Source organism: Harpia harpyja, chromosome 21, assembly GCF_026419915.1.
Source record: "Harpia harpyja isolate bHarHar1 chromosome 21, bHarHar1 primary haplotype, whole genome shotgun sequence".
Taxonomy (NCBI): domain Eukaryota; kingdom Metazoa; phylum Chordata; class Aves; order Accipitriformes; family Accipitridae; genus Harpia; species Harpia harpyja.
Window position 1 is genome coordinate 16,576,713 of NC_068960.1, and position 22,412 is coordinate 16,599,124.

Consider the following 22,412-nt stretch of genomic DNA (forward strand, 5'->3'; position numbering starts at 1 on the left):
CATAAAAATAATTTGGCCAAGATACATCAACTGTGTTATAATGCTTGCAAGTTTGTAAGAAGCTTAACAAGAATAGGAGACTGTGGAGAATAGAAATACCTGCAAACAACATTCACATCCCTCTAGAGGCATCAGCCTCTTTGGATAGCTAGGGAAAATACTTTCTTTTTTTAATTTCTAAATATAGCATATTATTTTCATTCCACCTCAAAGCAGAGACAACAACCTTTGCTAACACCAATAAATAAATACAAATACTTCTTATGCACAGCACTGCAGGGAATTACTAGTCTTTCCTTCTCCCGTCACCATACTGTGTTTCATGGGAGGAGTTACTAACATTTTAGTAACATATTACAAAATATAAATCACATTATATTTAAAATACAGCTTATTTTGTGTATCAATAATGAATATTTATTGCATATGTTGATGAACTTATAAATATACTGCATTCATATATTTATAATATTTATATAAATATTTATAACAATTCTGTCATAATTGCATAATTATTAATATATTTAAATAATAAGGCATATTGTCTATTAATTTGCCTTCAGTAATCTATTTTATAATTTACTGCAATACTCAAAATTCAGAATGTTGTTAAATGTCTAGCATGATAAAGCGCTCATTAGATTATTCTCCTTCATCTTGTGAAAGACAAGAAACCCCATGTCTCAGAATGGGCATCAGAGGCTCATGGGTCCAGTAAGGCATTATGAGCCCTCTCTGTGCCCACTCATCCCTCCCACGCTCCGAGCGAGCTGTTCTGAGCCCAGCATCCCATCGTGCAATGGCAGCTCACCGCGCTGTCTGCTCGCCTAACCGCAGCTTTGTCCCAGAGCAAACAGTGTATCCCCTGCCTGCAGCTCTCCCCAGGCAGTCACAGCCCCAGCACAGCAGGCTGTGCTTTAAAGACCAGCAGCTTCTCAGATTTGGTAATCTGCCTTCCAGGGCAACATACTTGCCTATGCAGGACGCTGGGCAAGGTGCAAACATCAGCTCAGGCACAGCTCCCCTGGGACACACGTGAACAGCAGCAGCATTTTCAGCCTGCAGTGGTGCTCAGCAGCCTGAGGAAGGCCATGGGGTTCCTCATGCCATGCCAGTGACTGGCAGCAGACCTGGCAAAGGAAGGTCTGAAAGTCAAACGCAGCAAAAACAAGGCTTCTGCCTTCCAGCTAACACTGAACTACCACTGCTGTACAGACTAGAGAGCTACAACCTCCCCTGCCATCGCCCAGAATTGAACACCTGCTTTTAGAAGGGTTAAAAACAAATGCCCACCAGCCTGGTGGAGTTTGGAAACTCTGCACATGTAGGAATTTCCTTCTGCTCCATCTTGGTTCAGGTGATGGCCTGAAGCGTGAGCTTTAAATGCCCCTGAACCAGCAGTGCAAACATCAGCGTTATTTACAGCCTTCTGTAAAAAGTACAACTGCAGCATCCTACAAGACAACCTGTCAGAGCACAGAGAATTGTACCACCACTGAAAAGGGGGGCCAGGGAACACCTTCCCCATGGCCATGAGCCAAAGGGCATGAGTGGAGATCTAGACTGCCATTCATTTCCCAAGTGCCAATAGGAAAACTATTTTTTCTGTTCAAAATGAGGAAGGGCTGCTTGTGATCTACTCAGATGTCCCAGGGTTGAAAATGCACCACTTGGTCCCTGTTACTTTACCCCATTCCCAAGCCATTAGCAAAGCCTCGAGGTTGGTCTGTGCCCTGGCACAAGCCAGGAGTGGGCCAGGGGATTCTCCAGGCACAGGCTTTCAGTGGCTCTGAGGATCAGTGGATGTTGAAGCTCAGCCCCTCTAGAAAGAAAACAAATACAAAAACCTGAGCTGTTTGAGTGACAGAGGAACTTGAGAGCACAGCTCTAAGCTCAGCTACCCGAGGCACTATAGGTACAGTCCCACCACATCTGGGGGACAGCTGGCATGGAGGGACATTGCTGTTAAAGAGGTCTTCACCTGAGGTAGGATGTAACTCTTACAGGTAGGAGGAGAACCACTCTTCACACTTAAATAACATTTAACCAAGGTCCATAAAAGCTAAAACATACCAGTCGTAATTGTCTCATTATTATGTTTTACCAAATGCCAGACCAAAGGTCACACTGAGAGTCTTCATTCTGTATTTCCTTCTCTGAACCTTTCAGCATTTCTGAGTTAATGATTAGAAATTATCAGAAACTTTCAAGAGAAATTTTTATCTGTATGTCATTCCCCAGGCACCAGCCAGGCACAGTGAAGCATGTGGTTTCAGCTGGCTTCTTCCTTGATATTTTTTAGGAGCCCAGCTGGAAATGTTTGGAGCTGTTGGAGCTTTTCCACACACTCTGTGTGAGAGGAAGACACTTGCCAGGCTTCCCTGTGCCTGGACACTCACACATAGCACGAGTTTCCTTTCCACTTCTGTGGGAAACCTAAGGCAACTTCATCACTACAGGATTCACTACACTTCCTTCTCATTTGATTGCATCAGGCAAATAAGTTCAAAAATGACTAGGAAAGGGCTGCCTCCACACACTTCATTGCCATGGGAGTCCCTAAAGGACTTGCTATGCACTGAATTTTGAAATCATTGAAATAAGCCATTTCCATTTACTTGAACCATTTTTTTTCCCAGGTTTCTCAGTTCATGAATATGTGTTCTTTTTCAAGTTTTGTCTAATTTGAAATTAGAAACTGTTTCCTTTTCTGCAGATCCTTTGCAGAATGGGAAAAACAGCTTATGCTGAGGGCTCTGTTGATAATGCGTATTTATAAGATAATGCTACTGTGGCTGTATTCTTTCTGTTCTGCATAATTTATATCAATGTTCAATTTGGTTATAGAAAAGGTGAAAGCAAGAAGCAGGTAAAGTGTGTAGCTGACACAGATGATTAAGTTAATCCAAGTTAGTTAGGAAGCCACTGTGAACTATATGTAGCTGGAGCTGATGGGCTGAATGTGAAGTCAAAGGGAGCCTGAACGCAGATAAGATCTGCAGACAAAAGGAGGAATTCAGTGCTTTTTTTGTAGCCCCATTTCATGCTCAAAAAGCATCTAAACTCCTTGGGGCCATGAGTTCCCCCCAGCCACATCTGAACCTGAGATCAGTGAGGTAAAGGCTGGAGGAGAGATGTGGAGGGAGGGCAGAAGGCACCAGGGGAGAAACCCAGTCCACGAACAGGGAGCAGAGCAGCTCCCAGCTGAACTCTCCTTACCAGGAGACCCAGACAACACTTGCTGCTTTTCCAGCCTGGCATTCGGGCAGTCACTTTTTTTCTTCCACTTTCCTTCTCCTTCTGTCTCTCCATGCTCCTGGTTGGTACTTGCAGGTGTCCTGCCACTGGCTGACCAAGATTGGCTAGCACTGCCTGCACACTTGGGGCACTGCCCTCAGATGCGATCTCTCCACAAAATGGAAGTGCTGTTTTCTATTCTGGTCAGGCTTTCAGAGACCAGATATAAGCCAGGAATGCTAGAAATGTCCATGAACCAGGAAAGAAGGAAATACAGTATTCTCATGAAGGCATAAAAAACAGAATAGAAACCACCCCTGCAGTTGCATTGTGCAGTCAGTTTCCCATGGATGCTGGAGAACTTCCACTGGTCCAAAAGACGTGTTCTCTGGGGCACTACTCCTTCCAGGAGTTCCTTATTGCTTTATAGATTTTAGCACTTGTCTGTAAGGCTCTGAAACATTTCAAAGGGAAATCAAGAGGTGTTCAACTCTTCTGTCGGAGTGCACCGTGTGTTCACATTAGCACTCTGCCACATGGTTCTCCATGGGATGAAAGTCATGCCCAGCCCCTAGCCCAGCGTCCTGCCTGACTGCCTGAGCATGTACCAACAGGTCATTTGAGGTAAGATGAGGAGAATGGGTTTGTCACCACTGACTTACCTGTCTAGTCGCATCCTGTGTATGTGTGTCTCTTGGCGTCAGAAATATAACATGAGCTGCTGTCTTAACCCAGCTCTGTCTGCTGGTTTCTCTCTCCACAGTCTGGCATGGGGCTCTTTCACCTGCTGCATGGCGGCCTCCGTTACTACCTTGAACTCTTACACTAAGACTGTCATTGAGTTCAGACACAAGCGCAAAATCTTTGAGCAGGGCTTTCGAGAAGAGCAGAACTTCCTAGACCAGGAAGCCATCAAGTACTTCAGAGAAAGGTCAGTGCAGTCAGTCGCTCGATCAGTGGAGGATTTCATGGACTCTGCTAGTCTCAGAAAATCCAGGCTCTCACCCTTTTCAGCGCATGTGGGTGACGTTTCTGAGATCACTTGGAGAAGATGTGTGTTAAAAACAAACACAAAAGATCCTCCTTGATCTGTTTTTTTCTTAAATTTTGTGATGTCCCAGTGCCTGCCTTTTCTCATATACTCATTAAATACAAAACTCACAAGTCCTTACAGTATGCATGTGATTCATAGGAATTCATAAAAGCTATGCTGCCAATGCAAGCCAATATTCCCTCTCTGGAATGGTAAAGTTGTGGCAATATAACAAATGTTACAGCCATCCTTTATCAGCACATGTAATAGGCACCTCCCAATAATCCTAATGGCTGCTGAGACATTTTCCAGCCACCATAGGCCACTTTGGAGTTGCCATCTTCCATAGTCACACGCCTCCAACCCATCCTAGGCTCCTCCACACAACCCATCCTCCTGAGCTCCTCCACACAAATACAGCGCATACATTATGTGCACTGCAGGAACATCCACACAGTGCCACCCACACTGCTACCAGGGTCTTAGATGGACTCTAAGAAGTCCTGTGTGAGCCCTGAAGGCCCAGAGAGGCTCCTTCACCCTGCCCCTCAGCGCACACTGCCTACCTGCCACACTGCTGACCCCATGCACTCTTAGTTGGCCCATGAGGCTGCACTGGGATACTTGCCACCCACATTCTTTCGTGAGAAGGTTAAGGCTTTGCTTAAAATTGCAGTATGTGAAGAACACACAAGTACTGACCTCGCACAGCAGGGAAGGTGTGATGGACTCCATAGGGGTACCTTTGCAGAATGAGGAGCTGATAAGTACAGAGAATCCTCACCGAAAGCCTATTGTTGGAAATAATGTAAAGATATTTTGGGGGCAGAAAACATAAGGAGGATTCATTCTTGTTCTTCTGACCAATGTGGCAGTTTCTCAGTGATAGGAGAGAGTTGTTGGAAAGCTCTGGAAATGATCAGACACTTCAGTATCAAAGTGAGGAGCTCTACTGAGCAGGAGGAACTAGAGAACTTCCATGCTTATTACTTTGCTTCGGTTACCCAACCTTAACTAACAGTCTCTGTTTTACAGTTATTCCTCAGCCGACTTCCAAGTGATCACTCCACCTTTCAGACAGTCTGGAAGGATGAGAGAAATGATTCAAACAACCATGACTTTCCTAATTTTGCATTTAGACATGACAGTGAATTTTAAAATATACTGTGTGTGAGAAAAAAAACCCAAACACAGTGAAGAGGAAATGGTCAGCATGTGTCTCAGGAGAAATCAACACTCAGTGAGGGAAAACAGTCAGCTGAGGGAAAGCAGTCAGCCGAATTAATGAAGTGAGAATTGCAGATGAGAGACCGGCAGAATTGTAAGCAACTGACTATGTTATGTTACATTGGGAAATGCTAAGGAAACTACGTACCACTGCATCCCTTTCTGGAACAGTAAATAGCAAAAAACGTTAATGGCATAGAGGACAGTTATCCTCTTTATCTCACACAGGTATTGTGCAGTTTGATTTTGCACTCACCATATTACACAACATCTTCCCCCCCCCCATTTTTATATACATGTAAATCAATACCACATAACACTTTACAATCAAATCCATGTTGGACTAGTTGTAATCTGAGAGACCTTCACCCCAACATGCTAGATAAACAGGTGAAGGGCCCCAAGGAATGACAAAAAGCCGAATGCAGCATCAAGGCTTTTTCAGGTCTCTTGGAAGGAAAGTCAGAACTTACCTACCCAACTAGCAGGGTATTTAACACACATATGCCTAAGGCAAGTGACAAGTCCCACCTTGGCCAGTACAAACCAATGTGGGTTTTAACTCTTATTTTATATGTATTGTTCAAAACAAGCTCCATACTAGGCAACATGCATATAGAACAGCCTGTTCCCTGTGACTGCTCTGTATACTGGTCAGAGCCACCCTGACCAGCATACAGAGACAATGCTTCATCTCTACCGCTTGCTTTATGACTGGACCGTATATTTTGTTCTGTCCTTCCAGTTTCCTTGCTCATTTTGAATTTGTGTGAACAATTCACTTGTCGGTCACATCCTCCAAGCCCCTCCACACACACTTGGCAAACACAGCTCAAGCATGTGGTGTTCCCAAACTTCATGATTATGACTTTCTTTTTTTATATCACATTATTTTAATTGTTGTATCTGAATACCTAATAAGAAGCCCAGAGACAGTGTTACCATGGGATCATTCCAGAGATTTAAAGCTTTGCAGCATTACATCCATTTTTTTTTTAAGTTAGCATATTCATGATCAGCATCACTACTGTGACTTGGGAATACTCTGACACTGCCAGGGGTCCAAGGGTCATCAATTAGCAACACGATGTTGCTACATGCTGTGGGTGCCAGCAGTCCCAGCAAGCACACAACTTCCCCTGGCTCCAATCTTCCTTTGCACAAATAGAAAATGACTTAAATTCTCTTTCCTTCCTGTGCATATACCCAGGGATACTTCACATTCCCTCCTACTCCTACACCTCCATGTTCCTTTTCATACCTCATAAATAAAACCCTCCAGCCTTTCTTCCTTCCAGTTCTTTTGTACGTATCACTACCCTCTTTTCATGTTCCTTTGCCTCAGTACACATCCAGCACCCACTGTACGCACACATCTAGCCTCTGTGTTGACTAGACTTTGTGCAATAGGCAGTTTTCTAAGAGCAATAAATTTCTAGTGAAAGTTAAAGCTTAATCATTATTCCCAACAGCTGCACTTTATCTTCTGGGAGACAGGGAAGAAAAGCGTCAGCCCCATTTTGCCTGATAAAAGTTTTTTGTTGGAATATTCTTCTACAGCCCCCTGCTCCCAGAGAAGAAACTTGCTTTATGAAAAATACTGACAGTAAAATACTGCTAATCTTGCAAGTACTTGGTCGAACACAATATCATTGTATTTCACTTAATTTTAATTGCATGTAACTGTATGTAACAACAGAAGATTTACTAGAGATGTATTAGATGAAAGAGCTGAAATGCTCTCTTGAGAGCTCCCAGTTCAAGAAGTGTGCACCACATTCACCACCCAGTGCAGGAGATGCAGGGGACAAGCCACATCAACACACGGCTTGCTATCCTGACCCCCTCCTTCTCCATCGGCTCACCCCATCCCCTCCCCTAGCATGTCAGCCTTGCACGGTATGCCTAACTGCTGCTTGTTAACTCCTGTCTCTGCATCCTAAGAACTGCCTCAGCTGTGAAGAACATAGGAAAGACCTTTAAAATGACACGAATATATGTGTACTCCCCAAATGCTGCTCCACAGCCTGGTTTGACTCCACCTTAAATGGCGCATATAGTTATCCAGCCTAAGTCCACACATAAGCACAACCAAGTTGCAAACAGACAGCTTACACAGAGGCAGCCACATTCTCTGACTACCTGCAACTGCAGAGACACAGACTTTGCCTCTCAACAGCTAAGCATCTTACTGTTTCTATCACTGGGGAAACATTTAAACAGCTGCTGAAAAATCAAAGATTCATGGTGTTACATTCAACAGCTATTTCCTTCCCAGGCCCGGGATACTTTGAAAAGTCCAGACAAAATAGACTCTGTAGTTCACACCATAAAATCAAAAGATATTATAGCTCTTCAGATATAAAAGATATGATAGCTCTCAGAGTAACTCTAAGCAGAACAGGTAAATGATACAGGCTTGGAGGTATTATTCATATATTAAGTGTTCTAAAAAATTATCAGTAGAATTATCTGCAACGTGTCAGCTTTCAGTCTTTGCCCTATTATTGGTTGTCCTCCCTTTTTCTCTGGTTTTCCTTTGAACTGAATATTTGTCTACATCTTTTGCTTATCTTTTTAAATATTTTAGGTTTTTAGGTGTCAATTACTAGTAAGTATCTCCCTTCCTTCCCTCTCAATTTCCCTTTCTTCTCTGTTTCATATGAATACTCTTGCCCCTTTGATCTTGAGCATGGTCAATTGTCTACAGTTCACACCAGCTAGCAGAGGAGGAACCCTCTACGTACCTTTCTGCTTCCTTTGCTCTGAGGATTCTTCCAGATAAGTTGAAGGGACAGGGATTCTTTGTTATCTCCTATATAGTCTGATACGCTATATGTGACAGTCAGCTGAAAGAATGTCAACGTGCCAGGACCTTCTCCTCTTCCACTGCTCAGCTATTTGGCTTCTGTAATGCCCTGCAGCACACAGATAGCAGCTCCAGGACTGCTGTCCCTTTGCTACTGCCTGCTGCCACAGAGATGTAGCTGCTCCACAGTGGGGTCATGCCATGACATCCCACACTTTCCTCCCTACCCTGCACAAGTGTACCTGTAAGGCCATAAGAAAATGAGACCCACAAGCAGGGGCCTGGGGTAACCCTTCCAGTGCAGCGCTAACTTCAGTGCACCCAGACTATCAAATCTTCAGCTTTCTTACAGTAACATCTAATAAATGCGCAACCATCTAGTTTGGGGGTTCTAAAAAGGCAGTGAAAGGAAGGCAAGATGGAAATCGGTAGCAGACGTAGCAGTTTTAGCAGCTTTGCCCATTTGACTGTGTAATAATTAGGACGCGCTCACAAGAATTGCGCTCATTTAGACCAACTGGCTACACTGATACTATAGTCACATCCATTCAGGCAAGGGGCAGTGCAGCTAGGTTATTCACATTGAATGTCTTTCCCAAGTTTGTCCCCGGTTTCTTGCCTTCCTTTTTTCACGTATTAAAAAATCCCCTTTCAGCCACTGCCCATCACCTTTCCTTGCTCCCAGAACTCTGGTGGACTTTGCTTTCAGGTAAAGAACGAAAACATTCCTCTCTGCTTCTTTGGTATGCTGGAGGAAAGGCAGAAAGTGTTAGTGGGGCAGATGGAGTCACCACTGCCAGAACAAGGACGGTTGTAGCTATGGGGAGGAAGATCTGGGGCAAGGGAACATAGAGGCTTGGGGTGAGAGTATGTGAGGATTGGAGCCTGGGGTCAGGAATAAGGGGTCTGAAAGGGTGGAAATCAAATGCCAGGTCAGATCCTTGTGGACAGCTAGTCACTGCCTTGAGCAAGGAATAAAAAGTTAGTGAAGTGATCCAAGAAAACTTGAATTCCCCACTGCCCTCTTTTACTGTTGACAAGAGGAGAAAGAGTAGCAGCTTTTGGAAATGCATCCACGCCTGGTCAGGCTGTGTGAGGGCAGGGGTGTTGAGTCCCATTGGAACTGAAGCCACTGCAGACTGGGGTAAGGAGGTTAGCCCACCCCGGCACCAGTGGGAGAGGGGACCCTAGAGATCAGCATAGCCTTGTCTCCAGTCTGATATCCAGCCTTTTGCTTGCTGTGAAACAAATCTCACTTATTAGATGCTGTTAAACCAACAAACAAATTCAGCAAGTAAATCTGGAAGATTCAGCCTTCCACAGTTCACTCATCCATAGCACAGCATTTGCCAACTTGCAGCTGTCCATCAATACCCATTGTGGCATTGCAGCTGATTTCACAACATTTTTCTTGCTGACTGAGCCCTTACTCTGATCTGCAAAACCAGCCTAACATCAGGCAGATGCTACTGGTGAAATTCTAGAGTGAACTGAGTTCAAACTGCCATTGATACCAGTTCAGACAAAATGTCTCTGCAGGGATAGAAAATGCAGGTTTGAAGTGCCAGGAGCAGTCTGAAACAGACAGCGGGACCAAAGCTATTGCAGAGATAATAAATCAGGACCATTCCCAACCTTATGAGAATCAGAACTTTTCAAATAATCATTCGCATACGCTATTTGTTCCTTTTTTGTACATTTCTCTAATGCATCTTACTCACAGCTTTCTTTCTCTAACTCCATTGTACTCATATAAGATGTTGTGCAGATCATAACAATGCTTTCCAAAGACATGCCAACCTTTTGCTCTGATTTCCTCCTTGGTCACCTAAATATCTGAACAGGTTTTAAGCTACTGACCTACCATACTTCCCATTTACAGAGCCAGTATCTTTTCACATGGACATCAATAAGAATTTCCAATCTGACTATTCACCTTTCATTAGCACACAGGGATGAGTGTAACGTTCTGCCTTGAATTTATTCTGTACTTTATTCTGCAACACAGGAAGGTTTATCCGCAGAGCTGTTCCTTCTGGGAAATTACACGGACTGGCAGTTAAATGGTGTAGCACTAGCAACATACCCACTTCCAACACACACGTACTGTACAATGCTGTTAGTCCCCGACGCTTAGATTCATCCTGAAGAGTGAAAGAGTGGGAGAGACGCAGCCCTGAGCCCCTCATTTCTATTCCCCATGGCCTCTTTACATGAGCTTTCCCCTGAGAGGGGCAAAGCCAATGGAACCGAGTCCTTCCTGAGACCATTACGATCTCCATAATGGGCCTGGCTGGCTATAGAGGGAGGAGCCCAGGTATGTTGTACTCCTATCGATTTTGACCCTTCCATTTCTGTACATTTGGGAGCAGCCTTTGTTTCTGTTTAAGGTGCTACTTCTATATTCTCTTTTCCAGGACTGAGGAGGAGAGGGCTGAGGCTGGGGACCTGAGGTTACAGTGCCTCCATAGCTGCTCCCCAAATAGTAAGTGACCATAGCTCGAATATATCCAATACACAATGGCTTGTACTGTCCCCACGCTGGCTCCTTGGGGTTAAGAATAAGGTTTGGAGTAGGAAGCTGTGGAAATAGAGGTTTGTAGCTTTTCCAGACAGTGTTGCCCAAATGATAATCAACTCGCATACGAACAGTAAAAAATTCTCCAGGATTCAATTTAGGATGTGCACATATCCTATAATTTTATGTTATCCCAAGAAGCTGTGACTTCATAGTAGTTTAAAAATATGCTCTAATTTACACCTGTATAACTTTCATTATCACTACTTTTTTTCATCTATATTTATCAGCAATTCATGATGATGCATGCTATTGAATATAAAAATGATTGAAAGCAGGTTTGGTAGACAATAATGTTAGCATAATTAATGCCATTTCTTGCACTTACTTACTCAGAAAATTGCTATGCTTTTATTCAGTGCTTGCAAAAATTCTTACTTTAAGCTATGGGAATCAGTGGTTCAATGTACGGAGCAATATTGGAGCATGGGTCCTGCCCTGCTCTGAATACTATACTTTTCCTTTACTCTCCAGGAAAGATGTGTGCCGTTTCATGCATCTATTTCCTTGCAAAGAAAGCAAATGATTCTTCAGTCAGCAGGAGGGAGACTTGGGAAAGCGACTTGCTGACTCTGCGCTATTAAATTTTGGAAACCTCATAGCATTTTGCTGCCTCTGTCTTGCTGAGATGCACGTCTCAGCCACATGCTTATTGAAGCTTGATGTCCATAAACCTAATAATTGAGGGTCCTGATCCCCCATCAGACCTGCTGGAACAGCTCTCCAGTCCCATGTCACTGCAGGCGGTCTCCTCACAGGCATGATAGTGCTAGCACTGCTTTCCAGCTCGGTTTGTCATCAGCTCACTTGGTAACTCCTGCTCCTTGAAAATGTCATGTCAGTTATGGACCTTTCCACAGGCAGATCCACATCCTTCATTTTCACAGGCCTGAAAATGTCTATTAGTACAAAATTGATCTGGGTCATATTTCCCAAGAAATTTCCCTACCTGCCAAGCTACTGGCTAGTGCTCAAATGTGCTTATTTCATTATGAAGACTGTCCAAATGTCTTTGTTTCAAAGAACAAATAACAATTCTTGACATTAGGTGTTCTAAGGAATAGAAACAAGGCTCTATTGGTCCTACAGCCAGCCCTGCCCCAGTACTTCAATTTAAAGGACACATAGCTTACCTCCATAGGTGTGCTGACAGTGCTGTAAAAGCAAACTGCAAACAAGAAGTCCGGTATCAGGTTAAAGTACAGTGTCCATTCTTTGATATTGCATCAGTTTCAGCTTCACATCAGTTACCTACTGTAATGAAATCAGATCAATATTAATAAAGTGACATGAGTGAAGTTCTGCTCTCAGTTCACAGTTTACTTATGAATCCAACTTAAGCTTCAGAATCTTTGTTATTCATGCTTATTAGGGAGGAAAAACAGTAGTTACTGCTGCTCAGAATGGCACAAAGCCTCACAACCTTCCGATAAAAGTCTCCTTCCTGGAACAAGGCCCATTATGCCATGACTGGCCTGTACCTGATCAGAGGATTCTCCTTAATGCTGTTTCTAGCTTCATATACTCCCACTCTTCTTTGTTGCATTACCCATGCAACAGGCTCATGGCCAGCAGAGAATTGTTAATGGCAAGAGAAGGACATGGGAAGCGCTTTGCTAAAGTCAGAGCAGCCACAAAGGTTTGGCTGGCCCTTTGGTTATCCGGGGGCCTGCCTGCCTGAATGAAGAGGGCACATCACCCAGAACAGACCAAATCCTCACCATTGCTTGGTCAACTCACCCCCTGCATTCCACTAGCAGAGTAAATGCCGGCAGATCATTTTGAGCACTTTTTGAACTCTTCATGCAGAGATGGTCCTGTACCAGTAGGACACAAGGACATATCACCAGAAGTTATTCCAGCTGCTCGCTTCAACCAGCATTTCATTCCTTGGAGGACTTGTCAGCTGCCCTCACTTAGAAATGCTCTGGGGCTGTTCTAATTTGAACCAAACAGCATATAAGGAATACTCACTCTTCCTCAGACATCATGCTTTTTTCTGTCTTTCCACAAAGACAAAACAGGTCATCTGGTCCTTGTTGAGAGGCAAAGATTTTGGGGGAATGCCACTGTAAAGTGAAACACTAAAAACTTTAAATAAAAGAACAAGACTGAGCAGTTGTAGAAGACAAACCAACTGACCAGGTGATTTTGGAAAAGAGAATATTAAAGGTTTGCGAGCAGCCCAGGTCACTGTGAGAGCACAGGTAGCACAAAGGGCCTTATGCCAGGCCGGGACCAGGGGAGGTTCCTCTGTTGGCGAGACTAAGCTATCCATTTTGACAAGTGGCCTGAAATTATAAATTTCATCAGAAGGTTGATTCCAGACGAGTCTTGATAGGGGCTATACAATATTCAGTCTTGATAATTCTGTATTAAACCATTTAATGTTCATCACTAAACTACAATTTTCCTTTAACAGGGTTTAAACTTGCCTGAGCTGGGCTAAGAACAGCATCAGGGAGCTGTAGCTATAAATTGGCATCCTCTGCTCTCACCAAGCTACCTTCCTGTGCAAACATATGGCGCTGGCCCCTATACATCTAATATCCCCAGTCATGTTTTGTTCATACCAAACTTGGCATTTCCATTGCAAAGTTCTAAACACTCTTAATAGTCTATTTGCTCTCATTTTTTACTTTGGAGGTCTCAACTTTTTCTTTCAGAAGTGCAGGGCTGGGAGATCTCAATGCACCAGTTGTGCACAGTCACTACACAAAGACAATAGAAGAAGTTTCACATCAGGATTTCTTTTGTTATTGCAGTTATTTATTACCAAGAAATGCTCACTGTTATTAGGCTCCAGAGCAGTTGTACCTGATTTCAGACATCTATATGTCCATGCCACTTCCACCTTCTCCTCCAGTCTTCTCCCACCACTAGGCATTATTATGATGAGCCTGCTGCTTCGATCAATGTGCCTGGGACCCCCAGGGCAGATGGGAGAGGTATGGATTATAGATGTAGAACAAGGGGTAAGAGAGAGGTGGGAGAAATGTCACAAATGACAAGGAGGGACAGGTATGGTGGCAAAGCTAAAGAGGAGACAGGTAGCTCAGAAGAGCCAAGAGCTGAGCAGGAAACAGCATATACTTACTGTCTGTGGCTAAAAGCCTTGGTTGTTGTTTGAGGCAGATAAAAGCAGGGTCCAGGATACCAGCTTTTCTCATAGAAAACTGAAAGTCTATTCAAAATGAATTCAGCATGAAAAAAATAATATAGTCACTGTTTTGGCAGTGGGGGCATTTTAGGAGGTCCACCTGACAAAGAGGAGGCCTTCAAAAAAAAAAAATTTATTCTCATATCATCACCCTGCAGGCATTTCCCCTGGGTCCATCCCACACCTCTTCTACCATCCTCCCACCCCTGGCTGTCTACAGTAAGATGTATGCAACCAGCCCCTCAGTGCTTCACTGTAGAGCACGTTGTCATTTTTTTTCTATTCAAATAAGATCATCAGAAAAACTCTAGATTTAAAACATGCTGGAAATTATTCATAAAAAAAGAATATCCACTGTTTTTAATTGGTCTCAAGTGCCACAGAAGGGAAGTGGTGCTGGATTTGCAGGCAACTTTCAAATGTCTCTATATTCAGTGCTACAAAAAGTCTATTGCACAAGCTCAGCTGGAGAGGGCAAGGCACAGACGGCAGACAAGGTCACTCTGACAACGGGGAACGTGCTTTATATGCTGAGCAGCACGGGGCTGGAAGGAGGCAGACAACAAGGGCTTGACGCATTTGAAGTGTCGCTCAAAGTTGAGTCACGGTTTCTCCTTGTGGAGGTACCTGACAGCTGCAATCACCTTCCTATTTCATGTCAGCATTGATTTCAACTCCAGGTCTTGCAATTCTTCCTGTAATTTATTCAGTTCATAGTGATTCACTACATAAAAACAGGTGGAAAAAAATCCCCTCTGATAAAGCACCATGGTTACAGATCTAAGATCCAGCCTTGCTATATTGAAAGCGATGGGAATTTCATTCCTGTCTTCAGGCAAACCCTTGCCCACTAGGAAACTCCAAAGTTATAGGTCTCAGTTCTTTCCTCACTTACTTCTGCTAAAATCCAGACTGACATTTTGCTTTAACAAGCTTGAGATTGCTTCTTAAGCAACCAGCTCCTCTGCTTCTGAGATAAGCATGGTGATAAAAGTAAATTCAGTCCCATGTTTAGCACTGCAGCCAGTGAAAATTAAAGGGTGGAAAAGAAAAGCAAAATAAAGTGATAGTTCATAATACTTTTTTGTTTCCTCCAGTGCACAGGTGAATTGGAAATGGTTTTTATATAAATCTCAGTGAGATTAGTTATGAAACGTGTTTTCTGCCACTCTCTTAAATTGCATCTTTCAATAAACGTTCCATCTCCTACAGCTAATCCTGGATTTATGCAAAAAAAAAAACAAAAAACCAAACCACCCAAACTACAAAACACCACAAAAAAGCCAACCCTGTCCAACACTGCTAAAGATGTAAAATGAAGTGTTTCAGATTGTATATGCACCCAAATAGCCTTTAGGTTACTGTGCGTATTATATTTTCCCCCCAGAAAGTAGGTAGGATTGTTGCTCTCTTAATGTTCAGATAGTTTTACACAGTAGATATTTGAGAACAAGTACATATATTTTTAACAAAAAAGTTACAACATGCGTTTTGATTTTACTTGCCGTAAAATGGGATTTGCTCATCAGAACAAGTTTCCTACACTTTGCTAGAGCAAAAAGGATTTCCTGAATGTGGGGTTTTGTAGTGAAGATTAAGGAATGCCTGAGATTTGGCTCTGATTTAAATAACAAGTAATTTTGTGTTCTTTGGGCCAGAAGATCACCCTTTTCCACTCCTCCTCTCAGTCCCAGAGCAACCCACAAACCAACAGACAGCTCTCGCCCCATCTGCCTGCTCCCCGCGGCGCAGGGATGCTCTCCTTCAGCCAGAACCTCTGGCTCTAGAGCCTCACAAGTTTACCAGCTCTTGGAGTCTCTCTGACGAGAAATGAACAATCAATCAGCTTCACCTGTGCCAAATTCCAACTTTCTGAACACCTCCACAGCATGACCAAACACGCTACAAGCCATCATTCCTTGCTTTCAGGAGAGACCAAGAAACAGCAACTCAATTTACAAAGGCAACACAAAAAAGATGCCCAGCCCCAGGCTTCCCCTGCTCCCACAGCCCACTCTGCCAATGGCCTGAGCTACCGACTCTGACTTATGCCAAGAAGGGGTAGCAATCCATCTGAGCCAGAGGGCTGCAAGGACACTGTTTTTCCTTTAAATACCTTTTTATTTATGAGGGACTCTCCTGCAACAGGCACTATAAAGTTAGTACGGAAGGGGACAGCCCAGAGGCTCCAATGGAAGCAAGATGGGACTCAGAGGGGAGAAAAGTGAAAGGACAAAGGGAAAAGGGGGGGTAAAATAAGTTCTTTTCATAGTTAGGCAGAATCACTAAATCACAGAATAACACAGAGTGGACAGGGCCTCTGGAGGTCTCTAGTCCAGTCCCTTGCTCACAACATGTCCATTAGACCAGGCTGGATGAGGCTGCTTAGGTCCTTGTCCAGTTGAGTTCTGAATACCTGCAAGGATGGAGATCCCAATACCTCTCTTGGCCTTTGTCCCAGTCTTTGAACACCCTCAGGGTGAAAAAGCTTTTCCTTATATCTAGTTGGCAATTCTTGTCTTCCACCCCTGTTCAGCCAGTTTATGAAAGCAAGGCACTTCTGGGGAAGGGTGCTCCCTCTGAAGTGTGTGTTCTTGTTTTCTCTCCTGCCTTTTATGTAACTCATTTTATGCTTCTTTTTTGGCTCTGTTTTTATGCAGTAGCTCTGTTACTGTCTGCTCTTCCAATTATAAAAACTCTAAATTTGATTTAAACCTGATAATTATTCTGTGATCTAGCAAAGGCCTTAATTAAACCTATTGAAGCCAATAGGTGTGAGGCATGCTCATTAGGACCTTAAAAATTTGGCATTTAATTGCATCCAGCACTGAGAAAGGTGTAGGGAGGTGGAAAAGTGAATATGTAGCTAATTCAAGCCACCGGTACTAACAGGCCAGGATTTCATGCACTAGAACTCATATAACCCATCCAGACCAGGATTTTCTGCTGTCTTCTACCACAAGAGGAATATGAATATACCAGATGCACAAGAATACTCAGTTGGTCACTGGTATTGCTACAAAAGTTTGTCATGTCCTTTGGCTGTTAGAAATCCTGAATCATGATCTGCACAGTGCGTATGTTTCTGTTCCCCTTCAAGGTCAAGGCGTTTCTAACTGCATCCGCTACCCATCAGGACAATTCCAGTCTACAGGGGTACATCTTCCTCTCTTGCCATCAGTCTTGCCAAACTAAGCAAAATTTAGCCATAAAAAGCACTGGGATCTCTCCTGCCTGGCAGCAGCCAGCAGAAAAGTACAGGAAACAATATTCGGGAGGGGTAGTCTGGTATCCCCTGCAGCTGGCATTTCCAGCCACCTAAAACAGCTGGTCAGCCCTGTACACAGTCTATAGCTTAGGGGAGGGAAAGAAAAGTCCTTAACACACCATGCTGTATAAAAGAAATGTCCTATAATATCACCACGGGAACAATGATGTCATTCTGTGCTGCCCTTCTGGTTTTATCTTGCCTGTTTATTTATCTCCTAATTCACTGGGTAACCGTGCAGAGCTACCAGGAGACTAATGTGTGGGGCTCCAGGGTGAAGGCAGGTCTTCACACTTTGCAGGGATGATCAAGGGCAGGTCCTGTGGCAACCTGCAAGCCAGGCTTTATCCTTTTGTGTTCTGACTGGAATTTGTCACAGTCAGTATGTCAGTAGCTTTCTTCCCTTCCTGTCCTTCCCCAGCAGCAAATCCTTGGTTCTCGCAGAGGTGTATGACTTTGGGGAAGGAGAACACTGACACGCCAGTGGTTATCACACTGATGATAGCTGATGAATGCTTAGTTGGCACCAGGGAGGAACTGGTGCTGAATTTATGTGCCTTATTCTCAAACACTTGTTCTTGGTCATGAGAAGCAGAGGGTTTTATACAGACATGAGAAGCAAATCAGCCTATGGGGAAATACGGTTATGGGAAACAGGCTTAAAATGGTCCCAAAATAAGGCCTAAAATTGTCTTATAAGCCTTTAGCCCAGTCCAGAGGAAAAAGTGTGTTTGTCTTTCTTTAGGGCTTCACAACACCCAGCTCTAAATGTCACTAGCACGCAGAGGAACAGGAGTGACCATAATGCTCAGAAAATACCCCCATTCGCTACGTCAAGCTCTTCCAGTGACACATCAAGCAGCTCTTCACTTTCATCAGAACCAACCAGCCAGATCTCCATGGTTCAGGATCAAACCCTGCTGGACATCGCCTCCATCACTAGATTGGCCCCGGGACAATCACCAAACCCTCAACCATTTGAGCAAAGAGATAAAAATTTAGCAATATCGTGTTCCAGCCCACTCGGAGCAAGGACTATTCCAGCATCTTGCCCAGCCAGCCCCAGGCTCAGTCTAACACCCAGCTCAGCCAAGCCACAGCAATACTCTGACTCCTCTCCGGTCAGTCCAGGGATCAATGCAACTTCCTTCTACACCTTTTGTCCTCACACAGCACAAAACATACAAGCTTCAGCATCAGATCACACACTGACCCCAACCAGGAAAAGCACAAGGCCTCCAGCAACAATGACTCCTGAAGATAGTTCCCAGTCTCCTGGCTATTCTAAAACTGGATTAAAGAATACAGGAAAGGGTTTTGAATCAGATCTGGAAGATCCTGATCATGAAAGGTACGTATCCAGACCACACACATGTTTAAGTCCTCAAATGACTCAACTTGGTATAGGGTCATTAAGAGCCCCTGATAAAAAAAATCTAAATATCTTTTGTGATTTAGGTATTCCCAGTGTTTGTTTTCCAGTAACTACCCTGTGCTCCCACTAAACCTATTATCCAAGAAGCAAAATACCATATTTTCCATACATTCATTTAGCTCTCCAGACCTGATTACAGACCATCCCTGGGCCAGGTTGTCAACCTCAGCTCCTCCAACAGAGCACAGTTTTAAGGTGCCGCATTTCCTTCCACATGAGAAAGCACATCTCTCCCTATACTAGCAGAGGGAAACTCTGCTGTTAGGATGAAGCCTGACAGCTAAGAGCTGGGGATGGTATTCAGTGACGTGGCTGGTATCTCCCTTCTCAAACCTCAGGCTCTGTGGTCCGATCCCAGGCAAGCTGGGTTGATTTCACTCCTCTGAGCCTCTGAACTCCACACTGTATCTGCCACTTCTTTCCTTGGCAGGATATTTGTAACTGCGAAGGCATTCCAAGCCATGGAGAAAGAACTAGAGGATGTAAAAGAAGAACTGAAATGCCTGAAGTGGAAAGTGAGACACATTGGTGAGACTGTGCAGCCCTTGGCCGAAGACAGCAAGCGTTACAACGGCTATACCCTGACGGAGCTCAAGGCAATGGTGCAGTTTGAAGACGACCCTTACAAGGCTGCACACAAGATCCTAACCGCGCTCTTCAGCGATGTCTACTTGCTACAGCACTCAGTCACTGAACAGGCCTGCAACTCCCGATCTCTGCCCAAGCCCAAAATAGACCCAGAGCTGTACACAGTGTACTGTGACATTCTGAAAAGCATATTCCCTGGAATTAGCAGCCAGACCTTGAGGGAAGAGACACAACACGTGCAGAAAAGCAACCAGAAAGAAGTGCAATAACACCAGAGCCCACAAGATGTTCTGCAAAGTGAGAAGTCTCCGATGATTTTAGAGGGCTGAACTGTGGTACGTACCGTTGCTTGAGTCTATCCCTTTTAGGTGTGAATCATCTGTAAAGATATTGGTGAGCTCTGAGCCCTTCATGCCACTTGCCCAGTGAGACAGGGTGGGAAGGCATTCTGCATACTTCCCACATTTTAGAAAAAAATTGCCCCTTTAATGTCTCTTTCAATATATGGACATTTCTTTGTTTCCAGCAACTACAAATGCTGACAAAAGAATCCAGAGAAGGCATTGTATGTCCAAGCAAGGGCCTTTTCCCAGCCCCAAACAGACCAACCAACCAGCATCTGGGTAGTTTCTATTTTCTAGAGTATATCATTCATTAAATGACATTACTTGTTAGAAAATTGTGCCTGTTCTTTTCTTTTTTTGTCTAAAAATGCTTTGCATATCAATCAACAATCATAACTTGAACACACGCTGGGATGAGACCCAGGCAGCAAACCACCCTCCTCTGCCCATCTGTACCCTGGGTTGCACGGGCAGAAAACCAGGGCACGGAGGTCAGCAGCTGCAGTGCACCCAAGCAGGTCTCCATTCTGGGTAACTGGGGGCCAGGGCATAAGGGTGTGCAATATGCCCTTAAATCACCAAGGCACCAGTGAAGCAGATAGAGGTCTGTGACCTCCACCTCTCCCAGCCTCTGATGACTGAGCTGACAGACCAGCTCACACGTGTTATCAGCTGTGCTCTGCCTTCCCACGGCAATGCTGCTGAAAGGCTGGCCCCTTGCAAAGGCCTCACGAGGCGACCGCTGCTATGGGGCCTGCCCCAAGGGAAGGGGGCTGCTGGTCATGGAGGACACACAGGAAAATGGCCCTGGGGCCCCTTCCTCCCCGTCTGGGACCCAGCAAAGTGCAGCGGATGAACAACAGTTTGTCCATCAGGTTCTGCTCACGGGGCTGGCCTTGCAGCCCACTTTGTAATGATCTGGTGAAGGTGGAGGGGTGGAGGGATGTCCTTGTGCCGTTTTGCTCAGTACCACTGGAATATCCTGCTTCCCTACCCTCCTGGTCCACGCACCCCCTTTCAGAAAGTCATTGACGCTTCTTGGAAACAGTCATTTCCCTGGTCTCAAGGTGACAAATACATCAAAACCCAGAACATGTCTGTCCCGCACACTGCTGCTGCTCCCTGCCAGGCCACTGAGGATGGCAAGATGAGCAAAGGGTAACCTGTGAGTTCAGTCTACCTTTCCCTCTGCTGCGATATAATCCACTTCTTAAGCTTATTCCAAAATCAACAGGGAGGAGAAGAATAAAAACAATTAAAAAAAAAATAAAAGCAGATCATTCCTCCGCAGCTCCAGACATCTTCGGAGATGGGAGGGGGAAGTATGCTCCAAGGACACGCTGTGTACCTTCTGGGCTCTTCTGCACAAGGATATTCTGACATTTGTGTGAGAGATCCTACCTGCCTTTCAGCATGATCTATCTATACTGTTCTCTGCTGGGCTTACAAATACATTTCTTTAAGCTCCTTGTTATTAGCAACTGATTTTACTTACAAGCCGATGTGCAGACACAGGCACAGCACTTTGCCCATGAAGCCTCTCTGTACCACACTACAGCCAAGATCTACAGCCACATCTGGCAAATTACCAGGTAGCTACAGCAATACACAGGGTTGTGCACAGCACATGCCCTCGGGGCGGTCACAGCACTGAAGCAAGGGCCTGGGAAAAGGATGCGTCCCCACACACAGACAGCTCCCTTCGCAAGTGGGCACGGAGGTGAGTGTAGGATGGATGGAGCTGCTGGAGAGGCAGCATCCCCTCCAAGCAAATCACACACCCCAGTGAGCACTGCGGCGGATTATGACAAATCGTCTGGAAGGCTCCGTGCACCATGGAGGGGAATTTTGTGTCTCACACAACCATGCCCCTCCTGCAAGCATTTATGTTCTGCTTTCACGGCTCTTTTTTGGAGGACAATGTGTCGCTTTGGTTCAGACTGGTGGGAATAGGCTGGCCCTCCTCTCACAGAACTCACGTAGGCACTGCTCCAGGCTGGCTTTTCTATGACAGACCAGACCCTCAACTCCCTCAGATGTCTCTCTTCAGAGCTTTCCATAATCTCCAGTGGACACAGAATTTAGGAAAATGCAATGTAGGTATTAGCAATATCAATCTTCATATGTTGTATTGCCTGTCCTCTCTGCCCGTAAAATCTTAATTCAGTTGTTCCCATAAGAACAGGCTTTGTGGCATCTCATGTTCATGAGGCCAGGCAATACGCTCCGATTATCTCTTTTAGCCACGTTGTCCTCATCCTTACTAGTAACAAGGTCCAGCACAGGTCTATGAATTATTTTTATTAGCCTTGCATCATCAAGGCTGGTTCTGTTCGATATTGTCAGTTCTGGGTCCCTTTCAGGTTTCAGTGTCTTCCTTCTCGTTCAGTTGTGGTATGAATCGCTTCTGCCCATTTGAGAGATGTGCATTAGATCTTTTACCCTGATAGTCATGGCTTTTAGCTATTACAGTGGAGCTTCCAGGTTATTTGCATCCAACTAGAGTTGGCCAGACTTGCCAGATCTTCCATACATCATTATTAGGTATCTGCAACTTCTGAGCCCTAGAGTCTGTCCCCAGTGCCTTACCTGCCGCAGCAGTCCAAGTGATCAGCTGCAGGGAACCTGTGAAAAAAGCAATAGGGCATACCCACTACATTTGTCCTTTACAGCCTCCTTGCTTCCTTCTTTTCCTCTGCTGCATTTGTACCTTGAAGGCAGTTCTGCCTCTGC

At 44.6% G+C, this 22,412-nt stretch overlaps 1 protein-coding gene and 1 long non-coding RNA gene across 5 annotated transcripts in view; one reads left to right on the forward strand and one right to left on the reverse strand.

The window, feature by feature from the left end:
- LOC128134846 (uncharacterized) overlaps positions 1 to 20,014 on the forward strand; it is a 60,227-nt gene extending 40,213 nt beyond the window's left edge. For 2 of the 3 annotated variants that reach the window (XM_052773030.1, XM_052773029.1), the window contains 3 exons: positions 4,001 to 4,168; positions 18,058 to 18,663; positions 19,178 to 20,014. In XM_052773030.1, coding sequence (XP_052628990.1) covers positions 4,001 to 4,168; positions 18,058 to 18,663; positions 19,178 to 19,604 — 1,201 coding nt within the window. In that variant the 3' untranslated portion in view covers positions 19,605 to 20,014. The remainder of the gene's footprint in view (positions 1 to 4,000; positions 4,169 to 18,057; positions 18,664 to 19,177) is intronic. The other variant, XM_052773031.1, reaches the window with a different exon arrangement.
- Positions 581 to 21,324, reverse strand: LOC128134847 (uncharacterized). 2 transcript variants are annotated; one of them, XR_008232852.1, is made up of 3 exons: positions 12,018 to 15,284; positions 1,690 to 1,822; positions 581 to 1,130 (listed from the first exon to the last, which is right to left on the reverse strand). It is a non-coding gene; the product is annotated as an uncharacterized LOC128134847 (long non-coding RNA). The 2 variants fall into 2 exon arrangements; XR_008232853.1 differs by lacking the exon at positions 581 to 1,130 and adding an exon at positions 21,175 to 21,324 and having other exon boundaries at positions 1,331 to 1,822; positions 12,018 to 12,138.
- Between the last annotated feature and the right edge of the window lie 1,088 nt (positions 21,325 to 22,412).